This window comes from Vulpes vulpes, chromosome 13, assembly GCF_048418805.1.
Source record: "Vulpes vulpes isolate BD-2025 chromosome 13, VulVul3, whole genome shotgun sequence".
Classification (NCBI taxonomy): domain Eukaryota; kingdom Metazoa; phylum Chordata; class Mammalia; order Carnivora; family Canidae; genus Vulpes; species Vulpes vulpes.
This window is the reverse complement of record NC_132792.1, coordinates 499,702-517,594: the sequence shown is the minus strand read 5'-3', so window position 1 is coordinate 517,594 and position 17,893 is coordinate 499,702. Positions and strand designations below refer to the sequence as shown.

Here is a 17,893-nt window from a genome sequence, read left to right as displayed (position 1 = left end):
TGCAGGTGTCAGCATCCCGTAGGCCTCCCGGCACCCCTTCCCCGGGCTGGCTGGAAGTGTGTGTGCATAGTCTGGCCCCGGCCTGGGGGTCCTTGCAGCACCCTTGTGGTCTGGGCAGTGCAGTGTTGAGTGTGTGTCCTGGGGGGTCAGGAGGGCTCCCACAGCGGCCGACCTTGCAGGGGGACTGGTGTGCCTGGCGGAGGGGGGGATTGAGATGGAAGCACACCTTGAGCCAAAATGTGGAACTTGGACAGGACAGGTGGAATGTGAGGTGTGGCTGGAAGAGCAGGTGGCTGGGGAACAGGCGGGATGGGGCCAGTTGTGGGCTGCGGTATAGGAATTCTGGAAGTTGTTGGAATGAGATCATCATCTACCCATCCATCCATCCATCCACCTGTCTATCCACCCCATCCATCCATCCATCTGCCCCATCTACCATCCATCATCCATCCACCCATCCACCCATCCATCCATCCACCCATCCATCCACCCACCCATCCACCCTATCCATCATGCATCCACCCCATCCACCCATCCATCCATCCACCCAGCCACCCATCCATCCATCCATCCATCCATCCATCCATCCATCCACCCCATCCATCCATCCGTCCCCATCCATGTACCCATCCCTCACCCCCATCCATCCCCAACTATCCATCCACCACCTCCATCCACCCATCCATCCTCCAGGGATTACCAACCACAGACAAGGCACTTGTCTATCAGGTTTTATCCTCAACCTTGTCCTGTCCAGTGAGGAGGGGCAGTAAAGCAGGAACCTATAGGCTCCTATGAAACTGTCAGGTCAGGCCACGTGCCAAGAAGTGGGACCAGATGGTCTGGTGGCAGGTGGGGTGAAGTCCCTTTTAAAGCAGGTTCGTGGGAGCCTCTCTGAGGAGATGAGGTTTGAGCAAAGGCCTGACGTCGCACCGTGCATGTGAGTGTCTGGAGACCAGCATTCTGGAAAGGGACGGGCGGTACCAGGGCCCTGTGCCGAGGCCCTGCGGGGCCTGTCCTGCTCCGGGCCTGGGGTGTGAGGTGGGGCCTGGGGGAGGGCTGGCGGCCTGCAGCCCCGGCAAGGGGCCCGCGGCTACGGTCATCGTCCTGTGCTTTTCTCTGGGTTTTCCGAGCGGCACAACCCTTTGGTGTAAAATGGGGCGTCTGAACAGAAAGATGAGAGAAAAAGCAAGAGAGCAGGCCCCCGCTCGCAGCGCCCCAGCCGGCCCTCAGAGCTTTGCGTGCCCAGGCGGCGGGTTGCGCAGCGGCCCCCGGTCCATCGGTCCAGCCCTTCGCCGCGGCCTCCACCCCCTCCCCGGGGGGCGGTTCAAAGGCTGCTGCAGCCCCCGGGCCTCCCGCTCTCCTGACCGGCAGCAGCGTCCTGGCTCCCACAGCCGCACCACCTTGCCGTGGTCCCCTTGACGTCCGGTCCCAGGACGCTCCCAGGCTCTTGGAAGCAAACTGCCTTCCAGAGACGTGGGATCCATCCCGCTTGGCCTCCCCGGCCGCGGGCTGTGGGAGCTCTGGCCAGCCCAGAGTGTGGCCGGGCCACCGTCCCCGGAGCCCCGTGTGGCCGGGGACGGACGCGCCCTCTGGGGGCATCAGCCTCCCATCCTGGGGCCACCTCTGGCCTTGAGCTCCACCTGCCCTTCCTGTCTCGGGTGTGGGAGCCTGCGCACTGTCCCGGCGAGGCCCACCCGCCCCCGGCCACCCCGGATGCCTGGCATTGTGAAGGTTTCTGAGCCTGGGGGCCCAGGCCCTGAGGACAGAAGGGAGGTGCCAGTAGCTGTGCCACGTTTGAGGTGTGCCCCAGGCAGCGTTGGCACACGAGCTCCCCGTCTGGTCCTGGGCATGGCCCTGGGAGCCTGGCTGCACTGCGTCTGTCACCTCTGAGAAAGCGGAGCCTCCTGGAGGGGCCTGTGACTCAGCATCTGACCCAGGACTGGGCAGCCTGGGACCCACGGGGTGGGGGGCTGTGCTGGAGGGGGCTGGCTCCACCCCCGCACCCCCACCCCTGGTCTGCTGGGCACCTTCCCCTTCCATGGCCAGCTGGGGTGCTCCTCACCCCATGCGTGGGCTCAGAGGAGCCCAGGGGTTCCAAGATGACCTGACATAGGGTCCAGGGCAAGGGCCCCAAGTCGGCTCCCAGCTGTGACCTAGGAACTGAGTCTGCTGGCATGGACCTGTGTGTGCAGGGCGGCGTGAGAAAGAGTGTCGCACGTGTTCAGGATTGGGGGGCTTGGGGACAGGGAACCAGTGGCCATCTGATGAGAAATAGTGATTTTCCTTCCATGACCGTGATCCCTAACTGAGCCCTGTCCTGATAACAGACGTAGCCTTCACGCAAGTCACCTGCTGAGCCCTGACCTTGGTCACTCTGGGCCTGACCTTGGTCACTTGAGCCCTGACCCCTGGTCACATAATGAGCCTTGGTGAGCCTTGACTTTGGATACTCTGAGCACTTACCGTGGTCACTCTCTGAGCCCTGACCCAGGTCAGACGCTGACCCCTGACCTTCATCAAATACTGAGCTTTGACCCTGGTCACACACTGAACCCTGAACCCTGCCCTTAGTTACACTCTGAGCCTTGCAGCCCTAACCTTGGTCACACAAGCCCTGACCTTCATCAAACACCGAGCCCTGACCCTGGTCACTCTTTGGCCCCAGTCACACGCTGAACCTGACCCTAATCACACATAACCTTGACCCTGGTCACTCCCTGAGCCCTGACCTTGGTCACACTCTGGGCCCTGATCCTGGTCACATTCTGACCCTACCCTGGGCACTCTCTGATCCCTGACCCTGGTCACAATAGGGCCCTGGTCCTGGTTACTCTCTGAGCCCTGACCCTGGTCACACACTGACCCTGACCCTAATCACACCCTGAGCCCTAACCCTGATCACTCTCTGACCCCTGACCTGGTCACACTCTGGGCCCTAACCCTGGTCATGCTCTCAGCCCTGACCTTGGTCACCACTGACCCCTGACCCTGGTCACACTCTCAGCCCTAACTCCTGACCCAGGTCACACCCTGAGCCCAGACCCTGGTCACATAATGACCTCTGACCCTGGTCACACACTGAGCCCTGATCCTGGTCACACTGGGCCCTGACCCAGTCACACTCTCAGCCCTGACCCTGGTCACACCCTGAACCCTGACCCCGGTCACACTCTGGGCCCTGGTCCTGGTCACTTTCTGGGCCCTGGTCCCGGTCACTCTCTGGGCCCTGACCCTGGTCACACTCTGGGCCCTGACCCTGGTCATGCTCTCTGGGCCCTGGTTCCGGTTACTCTCTGAGCCCTAATCCCAGTCACTCTCTGATCCCTGACCCTGGTCCCTATTGGGCGCTGGTCACACACTGACCCTGACGCTGATCACACACTGAGCCCTAACCCTGGTCACTCTTTGATCCCTGACCCTGGTCACACTCTGGGCCTGGTCCTGGTCACTCTTTGATCCCTGGCCCTGGTCACAATCTGGGTCCTGACCCTGGTCACAGTCTGAACCTTGACCCTGGTCATACTCTGGGTCCTGACTGTGTGTCTCATCTGGAACCCACTGTGTGTGTTCACATATGTCATACGTGTGTCATATGCTTGCAGGGCCACCTCCTCTTGTAGATACTTGCGACAGTTGACCATGTGACATGCTCATCTTAGAAAAAAATGAGTCAGAGGCTTCCACCCACAGCACAGACCCTCCACCTGCCTCGCCCCCAGTTATACACACACATTTCCACACAGAGCCTTGACACCCACACTTGACATCTCTGTAAACACTGGGCCCTGACAGCTCCCTGGAGCCCCCTGCCCCGGAAGCCCAAGTTATGTGGCCAGTGCCCCCCTCCCAGCCAAAGACCCGGATCTTGGGCTCCGGAACCCGCTGACAGCGTGGCTCGGCACCCCTCCCCCGCAGCCTCCGGCAGCCTGGCCCTGGCAGTGAGGGGGGAGTGGGAGTGCGGCGGGTGGGGGGTCCCTGCCAAGCTCCCAGCCGTTCGGGAGGACGCGTGGAGGATGGGTGACAGAGCTGATGAGGGCCCAGAGCACATCCTGGGCCTCGGTCCCGTGGTCCTGAGAAGCCGGCTCCTGGCCTCCCCCTCAGGCAGCTGCTCAGTTAGAGCATGAAAGTCGGAGCTGGTGGGATCCGGGACCGGGACCGGGACCGTCCACTCTGCGCCGGCACGTGGGGCCGCCGGGGCCCCGTGTGGTGAGCAGGCGGGGGGCAGGCACTCCCCGCAGTGCTCCTCCTGCTGAGCCGGCGCTCGGGGGTGTCTGCTGGGGGCCAGGCCCGTGAGGGCCAGGAGGGGCAGGGTCGGGGCGCCGGGTGGGGGCTTCCCTTACTGGTGGCTCTGGGCCCCGGACTCCCTGCCGGCGGACGCCGGGCTGGTGGAGGGGGTGGCGGCCTGCACACTCCGTGGGGCTCCCTCCTTGCAGCCTGACCCCGCGGGGCTCTGCAGATTCACCCCCACCCCCACCCCGTGTGCAGGGAGACCGGCCCAGGATGCCGAGCGGCCAGTGGGGTCACCCTCGGGTCCCTGCTCAGACCCGGCCGGCCCCTCCGCGGGCCCCTGCCCTTGCGCCCGGTCCCTTTAAGAGCCTCACCCCCACCCTTGGTTTCCTTGGAGAGGGCAGCGAGGGGCAGGCCGAGGGGAGGGGAGCGGAAGGGAGAGTTGGCAGGGTCCTAGGTCCCTGTGGGCTGCTTCCCAGCCGAGTCTCCCAGGAAGGCTGGTTTCTGCTGGGGACGGAGGAGGGCGGAAGGGAGGGGGAGGGGACAGGAGACCACCCCCTCCGCGGCCCCCTCCCCTGCTCTGAGGCTTTGCCCTTGGGGGCAAGGGGGTGCCGGAGCCCCCCGGGGACCTGCCCTCTCCTGCAGGGGCTGCTGAGCCCACCCGCCTGTCTCCTCGCAGGGCTGGGAGCCGGAGGGCACAGACAAGGCCACGAGGTCATGGCCCGCGACGGCTGCCGAGCTCTGAACCCGGGGTGGGGCCGTGGGCAACCCCACCGCGCCCTGGCTGACAGCCCGGCGCCCCCAGCCACTGCCCGCCACCCCGTGGCCCCCTGGCTGCCACCATCCTCAGGGCAGCGGGGACACTTGGCCTGTTTGTGTGTGGCCCCTGCGCCCAGTTGTGCTGCGGCCCCAGTCACCACCTGGCCCGGAGGCCTTCTCGGCCACGATCCTACACCCACACTCCCGTCCACTACTGCCCAGCTCGGACACCAGCTAGCCAGGAGGCCATGTGTCCATGTGTCTCCTGTGTGCCCCTCCCGGGGCAGGGCCTGGGTCCCATCCACTGTCCATGCGTTTCCGCTGATGGAGACACACAGTGAACCCGCGGGAGGTGACGAGGCCGCTGGAATGGGCCCCACTGGGACCGCGTCCCCATCCTCGGGGGCTGGGGATTTACCCACTCAGTCCCTGAGCACATCTCACCCGAACCCAGCACCCAGTGTGGTGTGACCTTGGTGGCAGTGTCCTGCCATCAGGGTGTCCCCATGCCACCCGCCCAGCAGGATGTCTACCAGGGTGAGCCCACCCCCTCTGCGCCCTCACATACAGGTCAGTGGCCCCCAGGGAGGGCAGGGGCCAAAGAAGCTGAGCCTGCCCTGGACATGGCTTCGAGTTGTCCCCCTGGGGTGCCTGCTTGGGCCTGTGTCCCAAGGCCCAGGGTCTGTTGGGTCCCCAAGCCACACTCGGCTGGTCAGGACGGCTCCTCGCTCCAGCTCGGGAATCCCTGGCTCTGCTCACACTGGACAGGCAAGCCCTGGCCTCAGTTTCCTTGACTGTACAATGGACCAAATGAGGGCCCACCACCACCCAGTCTGCAAGGGTGTCACCCAGCCCCCGGCCCCCACCAGGCTCCCCAGGCCACGGTGAAGGGTGGGACTGGCAGTGGTGGCCCGGAGCCGGCCCTGGCTCCAGCCGCCCACCCTGCCCTGCCCCTCTCCCCTGCTTTCTTCTTGTCCTGCTGGAAAAAGCAGCCACTTGCTCCTGGCCTGTGATGGACACGGCAAGGCCTGTCGGAGAGGGGGCTTTGGCAGAGGATCGGGGTGGAGTCTGGCCCCGGTGGGGGGGTCAGGTGTGCACCAGGCCTGGGCGTGCTGCTGTGGGGGGTGCATCCTGGGGTGGGGGCCTTTCCTAGGTGGAGTGTCAGGGCACACGAGCCTCCCTCTGCTCTGCGTCCAGCCGTGACTGGCTGCCCCTGCGTCTGTCCTGTGGCTGGGGGTGTGGCCCTGTGAGTGGAGTGTCCACGGAGACTCGAGGGTGACGGGCCGGGTGGCCAGTCAGGGAGGGGAGGCCCCTGAGCTCACAGATCCGCCAGAGTGGGGTGGGCCCTGGGGCTTGGCATCAGGGCATGCCTGCCAGTGGGGGGGGGGGGGGGGGACAAATTGAGTCCACTCTGTTGTCCCTGGTCATGTGGCTGAGTGGCCAGAGGCCTTGGACGAGGGGCTAGGGGCCGGGCGGGGCTGTTGCCATCAGCACCCCTGGCCCCCCAGCAGCACCCCCACCCCACAGGCCCTGCAGCGCCAGCCTGTGCTGGGCTCTGGCTCGGGGAGGGGAGGCCAGAGCTGCCCTCAGGGAGGAGGAGGTAGACCCACAGGGACCCCAGTGCTGGGCACTAGGAAGCTGGGCAGCGCCGGGAAGTGGGGGGGGGGTGCCCCAGAGTGCAGGGGGGACACAGCAGGGCACTCTGGGAAGGGCCTGGGCCTGGCCAGCAGAGCTGCTTTAGGGTGCCCCCGCAGGGGTTCTGTTAACCCGTTGTCTGCCCCCCGGGGGCACCGCGCCCCAAGTCTGCACTCATACTGGCCCCCGGCAACGCGGAGCGCACTCCCAGGAGCCCTGGGCCCCAGGAGGAGGGGTCAGTGCTGGGGGCTGCCCCCTGCCCCGGGCTGTGCTCACCTCTGTTTCTGCAAGGACTGGCCCGGCCAGTCCTGCCGCCTCCCAGGCCCACCCCTCGGGCGCCGGCCCCCTGCCCGCGCTGTCCTTGCAGTGTCACCGCTCAGGCCCTCTCCAAAGCCACGCCCCTGTGTCCGGAGGGGCCGCCCCGGGTCTGCCCTGTGCTGTAGCTGGGCAGATGGGGGACGCAGGGGTCCCACCTGCAGCGGGCCTGGCCTCGAGTCTCGGCCCTGCTCCTGACCAGCGGGGTCACTGGGGGCGCGCCCTTCGTCTCCTTGGGACTCAGTTTTCACGTGTGTCAAATGGGGCTGCTGCATGTCAAGTACAGGTCGTGGGGCAGGAAATGCTCGGCCAGTAGGCAGCTTCCTCGCCCCTCCAGGAAGCCTGCGGGGAGACCCCTCCTGGGCCCGCGCTGTGCCCAGTGGGGAGGCACCTGCCGGCGTGGGGAGGGCCGCGTGGGGAGGGCCGGGGAGGGGGCTTCCTGGTGCCCAGTGAGAGCCCACCTGGGGGCGGGCAGCGGAGGCCCTGTGGGTCCAAGAGCGGCGCAGGCAAAGGGGCTGAGGCAGGGGTCCCCGGGCTGGACTTGCAGGCGCGCGGGCATCCTCCTCCCGAGGGCACTGGCCTCGCTCTCCCAGGCTGTGCGACTGCTCGCTCGCTCGCTCACTGCTGTGAGGCCGCCCGGTCTTCACCCCGCGCCCCAGGTGGCCCCGCACCCCCGCTGTGGCCCCGAGGCCAGTGCCGCCCACCTGCAGGGCGCTGACGCCAGACACCGAGGGACTCCCAGGGTGTCAGCGAGGCTGCGGGGACTGTGGCTGTCCCTCCTCCCTCGGCTCGGTGCAGAGGCCCCTGGAAGCAGGATGGTGGGATGACCTGGAGGTCACCGATCACCAGGTGAACTGTGAGACGCCCGGACGGTGGGGGCGGGGGTGGGGGCATGACAGGTGCGGGGACGGTGTGGCAGGCCACCCGCATGCCGTCATGCACAGACGGGGATGGCGGGGCCTCCGACGAGACGGGTTCCGTCTACACAGCGGCCCAGATGCAGCAGGCGCGGAGGAAGCCTTGCTGGTGAGAGCTGGTAGCGGGGTCGGCAGCCAGTGTGAGTCTCGGCGACGGTCACGGTGCTGTTTCCCATGCGGTGATGCAGCCACTGTCAGGCTGTGACGGATGTGGCGGTGATGCTGGTGACCGTGGCGGCACAGCGAGCGTGGGGCAGTGGTGGTAGTGATGGTGGTGTTGGCGCCGTGACAGAGTGGACGGTGGCGATGGCAGGAGCCGTGTGGACAGTGACGGTGACAGTGTGACTGAGTGGTGACGGCGGTGGCGGCAGTCCTGTGACTGAGCATGGATGTGCGGCTGAGGATGCGGCTGGGAGCGGCGGTGATGGTGACGGAGTGGTGTGGCGGCAACGTGGCGATGACAGTGGTGTTGCCGATCACATTGTGGCAGTGGCGGTGGCGAGGGTGGCAGTGATGGCAGCGAATGCGGTGTTGGGGGCGTCAACGGTAGTGACTGTGTTGACCTTGGTGGTTTTGGGGGTAGCTGCATGGGTGGAGACGGTGGTGGCACTGAGGGCAGTGCGGGGACGGCTGAGCTCCCAGGGGACTTGCAGGCCCCTCCCTGTGAGAACCAGGACACGCCCGTGGCCCAGGCGGCGAGGCAGACAGGGTCAGATGCCACCCAGAGGAGAGGAAGGGCGAGGGGAGAGGGGAGGGAGGCTGGCGAGGCCGCGGCAATCTGGGAGCCGGCGAGGCTGGGCCGGTCGCCACGGCAGGCAGGTTTGGGGACACTCAGCACGGGGCCCGGCAGAGGCTGGCCGGGGAGGGGCCTCCGGGTGGGCAAGGGAGCACCCCGTGGTTGGAGCGTGAGGGCGTGGGAGGTGACAGGCTCAGGCGGGATCCCGGGGTGCAGGTCTCTGAGCTGGGAGGGTCAGGAGGGGCAGCGGGGTCAGCAGGACCCGGCCCTCTCAGGCCAGGTCACCTCCTCGCAGGGCTGGGGAGCCCGGGGTCCCACCCTGTCCAGGCGACCACGGGGCCGGCCAGGTTTCCAGGTGGGGACGGGCCTGCGGCTGAAGCCGTGACTTGCAGGGTGGCTGGTGCGCGGGTGGGGGCAGGAGGGGGGCCCAGGTGGGGGTGAGGAGAGGGGCCCAGGTGCGGGCAAAGAGTGGGGGGCAAGGAGGGGGGGCCCTGGGCAGGAACACAGGCCTCGGGGGCCCAGGGCTCACCTGGCAGCTCGCTCAGCGAGACCCAGGTCGGGCATCCACGCCCAGGTCCACGGGGCACAGACATCGGGGTCCCTCAGGACCACAGGTCCCGCCCCCGGCCCTGAGCCCGTGGGCTCTCCCCAGCATGGCAGGGGCCCTGGGCAACCCCGAAGGACCAGCGGAGTCAGCCGGGGGACGGGGGGACGGGGGGACGGGAGGGCGTGCGGTCAGAGGCACCAGCCAGGATCAAGGCCTGACGGAGACGGCGCCTGCGTGCTGGGTCGCCGCTGGTTCCGACTGGGCTGGCGTGCGCAGGCAGGTCCAGCGGGGCCGGGGGTGGGAGTCGTGAGGCGCTCCGGCTGCCAGGTGAGGTAGGACCCCGGGGAGGGGTCCCGGCACGGAAGCAGGCCAGGACCTGATGGGGGTCAGGTGCAGTGCTCAGGAATTCACGGGCCATCCAGGCAGGCTCCCTGGGGGAGGAGACCGAGCACAGGCCCGACCTGTGGCTCCGAGGTCAGTGGCAGAGGCGGGGGGGGGGGTGGGCCTCCTGATGGACGAAGCCCCACTTAGCAGGGCCCGGGCCTCGGGTGCTTGGCGCGGGGAGCACAAGGGGAGGCCAGGCTGAAAGGCCTCGCGGGGCCTCTGGAAGCTCCTGCCCACTGCCGCGTCCCCTGTGGGGTGTGCTGTGCCCACTCCGGCTTTTTTCTGTTGTGTGGGAGGCTACCTATGAGTCATTCACACTCCAGTGTGAATTAGCCCATCAAACCCCAGGAGACCCTGACGGTTATAGTCTCGTAATAGACCCGAGTCGTGGGCCGGCAGGAGGCATGAATGCGGCAAATGCCCTGGTTCGGTGGGTGGACGTGGACGCGGGGGGCGGCGCTCAGCACGCCCTCCGTGTCGCCCTCCCCTCTTGTACCGTGAGCGTGCCAGGCCCCTGGGCGCCGTGTCCCTGCGTCTCCCTGACGGTGTGCTGGCTGAGGACTGGGGCCCGCTTCACGGGGGAGGCGGCTCAGCTCCCAGGGACCGGGATGGGGTCTGCCCAAGCGGGGAGCAGGCCTTGCTGCCCCGTCCCTCCTTGTTGGGCTGGGACCGGCCAGGAGGCAGGGGGGGCCCCGGGCCGAGCCTCCCCCCAGGGTCTCAGACGCACCCCGGAGAGGAGCCAGGCTGGGACCAGGCTCATGGCAGCTGCCTCTCCTCCCTGAGTGGGGATGCGGGGACGCGGGGACGCAGGGGCAAGGCGGTGGCCCCACGCTGCGTGCTCAGTGTGGGACTAGGCGGGGGTTTGTGCCGGGAGCCGGGTCCGCAGCCTGAACGCGGCCACAGGGGAGCCCCCAAGGGGCAGAGCAGTGCGGTCCGATCAGGGGGTGGACGGGCCCCTCAGCAAGGAGGGGGCCATGGGAGGTTTGGGCAGAGGACAGCATGGCTAGCCCGGTGCAGCGGTGGCCCTGGGCTGCGGGGACGACCGGTGAGGCCAGGGGGGCAGCAGCCACTGGCCCCCGGGGTCCCCCCAGGGTAGTGCCATGGAGCAGTGAGCAGCGGTCAGACCCCCAGGGCCTCATGCAAGGAGGCAGGTGGGGCCTGCGGGCAGGTGTCGGGGGGAGCGGGGGGCAGCGGAGGTTCGGAGGGCGGAGGGGCTGGCTGCCGGGTCCTGGCTGGTGCCCCCAGGGCTGTGCCAGCAGCAAGGCGAGCACACTGGGCCTGGGTCTGCCCTCCCAGAGGACGATGCGGGAGGGGACCCTGAGGCCGTGAGCAGGGACCCCAGAGACGGAGGCTGTGGGTCAGGGTGGCCTCTCTGCGGGACCCAGGAGCTGGCCGTGGCCACGGAGGCCGCAGAGGCAGGACCAGCCTGGCCTCCAGCACGTCAGGTGCCCTGAGGGGGGAGGCATGGCTCTGCCCTGGGAGCCCTGGTCTGAAGGGCCTGGGTAGGGGGGGAGCTCAGGCAGGGAGGGGCTCCCGCTCTGACCGCTGGGTCCCCCTGCCCTCCTGGCCCTGGGAGCTGCCACAGCCCAGCTCCTTCCCTCGCCCTGGACCTAGAGGGGAGGAGGAGCAGGTGTCACTGACCCAGATTCCCGCGGCCTGGGCTCCGGGAGGTGGGGGGTTGGCTCCGTGACCCAGATACTCCACGTTTCTGAAGCTCAGACAGGAGGCAGTGAATGGTCTCCCGGTGCCGTTGCCGTGTGCGAGAGGGAGTGACCTGCCTGTGCTGCAGAGATGGGAGCAGGTGTCCCCGGAGCAGGAAGGATTTCAGTCAGATGTGGGAAGGACTTCCAGGCGTCGGGGTGTCAGGGGATGCGTCCTGGAGGTTTTGCTGAAAGGAGGACTGAGATTCCCCGGCCTTTCCCAGGTCACGGGTGCCGAAGATGGGGTCAGGGACCGCCCGCCCTCCTGGCTTGCTGGGCTAACCACCTGAGCACCCTGCCTTGGCCGAGCTCTCTTCCGGGCCTGGGGCGGGCGGCTGGGGCAGGTGCCCCTCTCTGCTCTGGGTGTCGAGGGTCCCTCGAGGGGAGGGTCGTTCGAGGTCCATCTTCGGAATCCAGTGCTTCACAGGGGTGCCTGGAGCGGGTGTCACACGGGTAAAACCTGTCGTCCTGGCCCTGCCGCGTGGCCCTGGGCGAGAGCACCGGCTCTGAGCAGCGTGCTGACCTAGGGGGGCTGCACCTACGGGGGCGCGGGGGCTGTTGCAGAGCTTCAGCGATAAAAGGCACAGGAAGCCGGTGACTGAGGTGTGGGAGGAGCAAGGAGGGGGCGGCCGTGCTGCGCGCCAGGCCTGACCACGCTCCCCCACACAGGCCTGGCGGTCTGCTGGGGCCGAGGGAGCAGGAGTCAGGGACGGGGGAGCCCAGGGCGCCTGCACTGCAGTCCCTTGGGTCGCCATGTGCCCCCGCCGTGCAGGTCCGGGCACCTGCCAGAGCGGCCCCAGCTGCCTGCCCCCCCAAGCTGGTTCTCGGGACCCGGGGAACAGGGTGATGCTTCCCTGTGCCCTTCAGGCCTGAGGCTGCAGGGCGGGCAACGTGGGCAGCGGCCCCTCGCCCGACCCCTCCTCCGGGAGGCCGATAAGCTGATTAGCGTCCTCGTCGGGAGCCCTGCAGGGCCAGCCACCAGCCTGCGCTGGCATCGTCCCAGGAGGTGGCCTGCAGCGCTCAGCCTGGCGCCCTGCAGACCCGCCAGCACGGGCTGGGAACCTGCCAGGCTGCTGGCCCCAGCCAGCCCGTCTCCCCTCAGCCTGGGCCTCGGGGTGCCGTCCCCTCCCTGTCCTCCCCAGCCGGACAGCTGGGTTCCGGATGCCCCCCCGCCCCCCCGCTGTAGCTTCGTTCAAAGGAGGAGAGCGGAGGCAGTGTCCCTGCCTGCGTCCTGAGAAGCACAGCTGTGATTTGAACCCAGGCCTGGCTGGCCACGGACTCCTGTTCTCAGGAGCAGCGGCGGGGCTGACGCCCTGGGCCGGCGGGCAGCTAAGAGAGGGGTGCCCTGCCTGCAGACAGCAGCGGCCCGCAGGACTCCTCCCCGGAGCCGGCGGCGTTTGGCGTCTGCTGGCCTGTGCTGTGCTGGCTGGCGCGGCGTGCGGTCAGTGGCTCGGGCAGGCAGGGCTGCGGCCCCACATGCAGCGGGGGCCGGGCGGGGGCACAGTGGGCGGCGGCAGGGCTGGGGGGCGAGGGGAGAGCGTGAGGGGGCAGCGCCAGGGCAGCCCAGCGAGGCCCTGCTAAACCTCTGACCAAGGACACGGGGAGGCCCAGGCTGGGCCTGGGTGTCCCTGGGAGCTCCGGGGTCTCCGGGACCCCGCAGTCCCTTTGCATCCCTTCCGTTGTCCAGGTCCTGGTTCTGCTTGGTGGCCAGCGGCCTTTCCTTCCCCGGAGGAGGGAAGAGGAGGAGGAGGGCCTCTGCCGGGGCCTTGCTAGGCTTTGACTTTGGCTGCACCCCGTGCCCCTCTGTGGCCCTTGGCTACTTTGCATTTGTTTTAAGGAAGGTCCCTAAAACGGATGAGCTTTGAGCTCCCCAATCCCGGGCCCTTTGGGCTCAGGCCACGGCGCCTGTGAGAGGGACTCCCTGTCTTCTCACTGCACTCTGGAGACCCCGGAGACAGGGCACATGGGCTGGAGCGTGGGCTTGGGGGTGCCTCCAGGGCCACGGAACCCCATGCACCCCGCAGAGCCTGGGGCTAGCTCCAGGCCTTCAAACTCTGCCTGCCGTACGGCCCCCGGGAACTGGGCTAGCCCCTCGGGCCGGTCCTCCTCTGTAGGAAGGGGCAGGTCCGCCCCCCCACCCCCCCGAGAGAGGGGAATCAGAGCAAGGCTCAGCCCGGAATACATCCCTTCTCCCCGGGGGCCTGAAGCTCAGAAGGGGATTGTGTAACATCTCCAATTGAACAGAGCCACCGTGGGGCTCTCAGATCCCGGCGGCTGGTGATCCTAAACCCTCCTGCAGGCGCACACGGACACGCAAGCGCTGTGCCGGGCGCCTCACGGGGTGCGCCCACTGCGTCCTCTGGACTGTCCTCCCCATTTTAGAGCTCAGGAAACTGGAGCTAGGGGTGAGGATAGGTAACTTCCTGAGGTGACAGGGTGGGCGGGGGGGCGGGGTGACCACGGCTGGCGGTTTGCAAACCCAAGGGTTGAGCGGCGCGGCCCTGTCCGGGTCTGTGTCCGGGTCTGTGTCTGTGCGCCGGGTTGGGGCTCCCGTGGGGAGCGCACCGGGCAGGGAGCTGGGCCCCCCGCCTGCAGGCACCCCCAAGGGCCGGGGTGGGGACAGTCCCGCTGAGGCCCTGGACAGCTCCGTGGTGCTGGCGCTGAGAGGCCCTGAAGCTGCAGGGGAGTGAGTGTAGGGCAGGCCCCGGGCAGCCCCTGGCTGCAGGGCCCCGCGATTTCCCCCACGTCCTGGGAGCAGGCCCGGCCGCAGCCTGGTTCCGAGGAGGCCTGCGGGTGCGGGTGCGGGTGTGGGTGCGGGTGCGGGTGCGGGTCCTGACCTGCGGGCCTGCCATGTGCGCCCACCCAGGGCGCCCTCCCTGGACCCCGGGCGGCGGGGCGGCGGCTGAGACGGGCCCAGGCCGGGCGCTGCGGGTGGCGCGAGACCCCCAGGTCCCTGGGCGGGCGGGCTGGCCTGGCTGGGGGTGCCCCGGGGCGCCCGCCCGGCCCGTGGAAGTGGAGGGGCGCCCCGGGGGCCTCGGGTGGCTGCGGGGCGGGGCGGCCCCAAGGTCACCGCGGGGCTCGGGCTCGCCTCGGGCTCGGCCCCTCCCGGCGCGCCCCCGCCCGCCCCGCCCGCGGGCTCCTGGGCTCGCTCGGGCTCGGGCTCGGCTCGGCTCGGCGGGGAGGGGGCGGGGCGGGCGCGGGGCCGGGCTCGCTCCGCGGGCTCCCGAGACGCGCTCGGCGGGCCGCGGCGGCCATGGGGCGGGGGCGCGGGTGCAGGGTCCGGGGCGCGGGGTGCGGGGCGCGGGGTGCGGGGTGCGGGTGCGGGTGCAGGTGCAGGTGCAGGGCCCGGGCCGCCGCCGCCGCGGCTCACGCGCGCTGTCCCCCGCCCGCCCCGTGTGTCCCGCCCCCAGGCCGTCCGCCCCCGCCCCCCCGCAGCTCGGGCCCTGGTCGTGGCGCGGCTGCCGCACGGTGCCCCTCGACGCCCTCCGGACGCGCTGCCTCTGTGACCGACTCTCCACCTTCGCCATCTTAGCCCAGCTCAGCGCCGACGCGGTGAGACCCCCGGGACGCGGGGCGGGGGGGGGGGGGGGGGGGGAGGGGAGGGAGGGGGAGGGGCGGGGCGGGCGCTTCCGGCGAGGGCGGGGGGGGGGGCACCGGGACCCAGGACCCGCCCCGCCCGGCCCCCGCCCGCCTGTCCCGGGGCCTGGCCGCCTCCGGAGAGGGGCAGGGGGGCGCAGGGCAGGGGAGGGGCGGGCGGGGGCAGCGGGGACCTGGGGACCGGCTGGCGCTGGGGCCGCGCACCCCTCCCCCTCCCCGCCCCCTCCCCCGGGACCGACCGAGTCTCCCCCACTCTCCTTGGGAGCCTGGGACCTCGGAGGGCGCCGGTCCTCAGGGGCGGGCAGGCCGGGCCCAGGCTCTCGGGCGGGGAGGGCTTGGCCCGGCGGAGCTGGCACAGCGGGGCCCTTGGTGGCTGCTGCGCCCCCCGGCTGGGGACCCGGCTCCGGCCTGCCGGGCAGAGGGAGAGGAAGGAGCTGCCACCTTGTGGGAGACCTTCCCCACCCTCCTCCGTGGACTCTGGTCTTTGGAGGCGGCTGTGACCCCAGGTCAGGGTCCTGGGGGGGCTGAGGGGGGCTGAGGGGGGCCGGATCTGGCCCAGGCCTGCAGCCCTGCCGGGGAGGGCCCCATCATCTCAGGGGCCTCCTTTCTGTTCCCGAGATTCTTGTGGGGGCTGCTGGTTTCTATGGTGACGGCATCTGGGGCCAGCTCCCTGGCTGGGGCCCTGGGTGCTGGGCTGGCCCACGGGGGCTGATGGGCTGTCCTGGGGAGCCCCCTCCAGCCCCCGAGGAGGGAAGGGGCTGGGGTCTTCACCCACTGAGACCCTGGGCCAGGCCCGGGTGCAAGGATCATTGAGCAGCACATGCGGAGCCCGGACCAGGGAGGGGGACGTGGCTCTCCTGGGCGTTCGGGGCAGCTGCTGTCATCGAAGGGGGCAGCACAGCTGTGCCTTCAGGGAACCCTGGGTTTGTCGTGGAAGATGGCTCCAGGCCTGAGAACATCCTGCCCACGGCCCCTTTGTCCAGCGGGACAGGGGGAGGGAGGGCAGGTCGTCAGCCAGGGCCCCCCGTGGGGGCAGAGCTCCACAGGACCTTAGAGGTCATTGCTGCTTAAACCCCCCGTTGGCAGGCAGGGAGACTGAGGCCGGGGGAGGGTGCCTTGCTCGAGGTCTCAGGGCAAGTCTGGCTGGATGGGGGTCTGTGCTCTCGGCCCTGACCTCAGTGCCCTCTCTTCATCCTGCTGTCCCTGCAACAGCGTGTTGGTGGTGTTGGTTCTGGGGGAGAGCCTGAGGCAGCAGCAGGGCCATCCTGGGGGCTCCCTGTAAGAGGTGGCTCTCTGCGTAGGTGGCCGGCGGTGCTAAAGCAGCGGGCTTCTTGTGCACAGGGGAGCCTCCAGTGGGGCTGGGGGCTTCCTGAGTCCCTGTGAGGCCAGAGCAAGCAGGGCAGGGCCCAGCCTCGGTCCCCAGGTGGCTGCTCATCCCTCGGAGCAGGAGGAGGAAGGACCGGGCAGGGGAGTGTCCCGAAGTGGGGTTAGTGTCAAAACCCAGGCTTGTCCCTTACACCCAGCAACTCCAGCCTGCTGCCCCCTCCCCTGTAGGACAGAGCGGTCGTGTGTCCTCGGGGTGGCTCTGCAGGGTGTCCCTCGGGGTGGCTCTGCAGGGTGGCTCTGTGGGGTGCCTGCAGGCTGCAGGCAGTGCCGTCCACGGCCGGGGCCCGAGCCCCGGGTCAGCTCTGGCACAGAGGCCAGCTTCGGTGAGGGGGCGGCCGGCCGATGCTGGTGAGACCGGGAGCAGGAGGCTTGGGGCCCAGGGCCTCTGGAAGGCTGGCCTGCGCCCGCAGCCGCCAGGGCCAAGCGTTTGGGCCCCTGTGCCGGGGTGAGTGGGCGAGGGCGCTGCCAGTCTGTGGGGAGCTGGCGGTTCTGTTTGGCAGGGGGTCGACAGCTGTCGTTGGGGGCCCCTGGCATCAGCGTGTGTCGGGGCCCATCCGTGCCCCAAGGGAGCTGAGGCTGCAGTAGAGCAGCGCGCGGTGCCCAGGGTCACCCTGTGGCCAGGGGGCTGAGGGCCAGCTGCCCCGCCGCCGTGGGCCTTGGGCTCCTGGTCCATGAGACGGTGTAGCTGGGGGCCCTGCCTGATGGTGGGACCCTGCTGTGGGCATGGGCATGAGCTCAGAGCCCAAGTGCCAGGGGGGCCAGGGTGGGCTCTGTCCCTGGGGACAGCTGACCCAGCGGCGCTGGGTGGGAGGGGCGCGAGGGGGACGTAGCTGTCGTGCAGCCCGTCGTCTGCGCTAACACTCATGACGGGCTGGGTCGGGGCCTGTGCCAGACCCCAGTCCTGCCCGGGACGAGCACGGGGTGTGACAAGGGGAGACAGACGTGTGTCCGCACAGGCCTGCACAGCTCAGGCCGCGGGGACAGATGCTCTGGGGGCACAGCCACAGCTTCCTTCCCTCCCTGGGGGCGGCATGAGGAGGAGGTGTGGAGCGGGGTCCTGAGGGGTGAATAGGAGTTCACCAGCTGAGCTTCGTGGAGAGGACGGATGGTCATGCCAGTGGAGGTCAGGAGGGCAGGAGACAGGTGGGGCTCCGAGGGCAGGGCAGGGGCACGGGTACTGCCAGAAGGCCAGGGACAGTGGAGCCGCATCCCGAAGGCAGCGGGGAGTGGGGTGGCAGGGGGGGATAGCAGGGAACAGTGGTGGGACTGGGCCTTGGAGGGGTCCCAGTGGCGGTGAGGGCAGAATAACCCCGTCGGCAGGTGGTGGCCAGGCCTGGGGTGAGACAAGGTGCCGCCCCGGCTGGGGCTGGGTGGGGATTTGGGTCCGAGCACGTGGGACCCGGGGATCCTGGGGTACGGGGTGGCTGCAGGAGGTCGGAGCCAGCACAGGGGCCGAGAGTTGGTGGAGGGGGTGCTGCGGTCGCACCCCAGGAGCCAGGAGGCCGAGGTCGCAGGTTGGGGCAGAGAAGCCCGGGGGGGGCCCCCCTCTGCCACCAGCACCGCAGGAGTGAGCTGACCGTGGGGGGCGGAGGAGTCACGTCTCCGCAGCTGAGTCACGTCTGTGAGGGGGCGAAGCCCGAGCCTCTGAGCCGCAGCAGGGACCGAACCCGGGAGGTGTCGCAGCACC

At 69.2% G+C, this 17,893-nt stretch overlaps 1 protein-coding gene across 6 annotated transcripts in view; it reads left to right on the top strand.

Moving 5' to 3' along the window:
• ADGRB1 (adhesion G protein-coupled receptor B1) overlaps positions 1-17,893 on the top strand; it is a 73,594-nt gene that overhangs the window by 33,109 nt on the left and 22,592 nt on the right. For all 6 annotated transcript variants that reach the window (XM_072733753.1, XM_072733752.1, XM_072733751.1 and 3 more), the window contains exon 18: positions 14,634-14,775. In XM_072733753.1, coding sequence (XP_072589854.1) covers positions 14,634-14,775 — 142 coding nt within the window. The remainder of the gene's footprint in view (positions 1-14,633; positions 14,776-17,893) is intronic.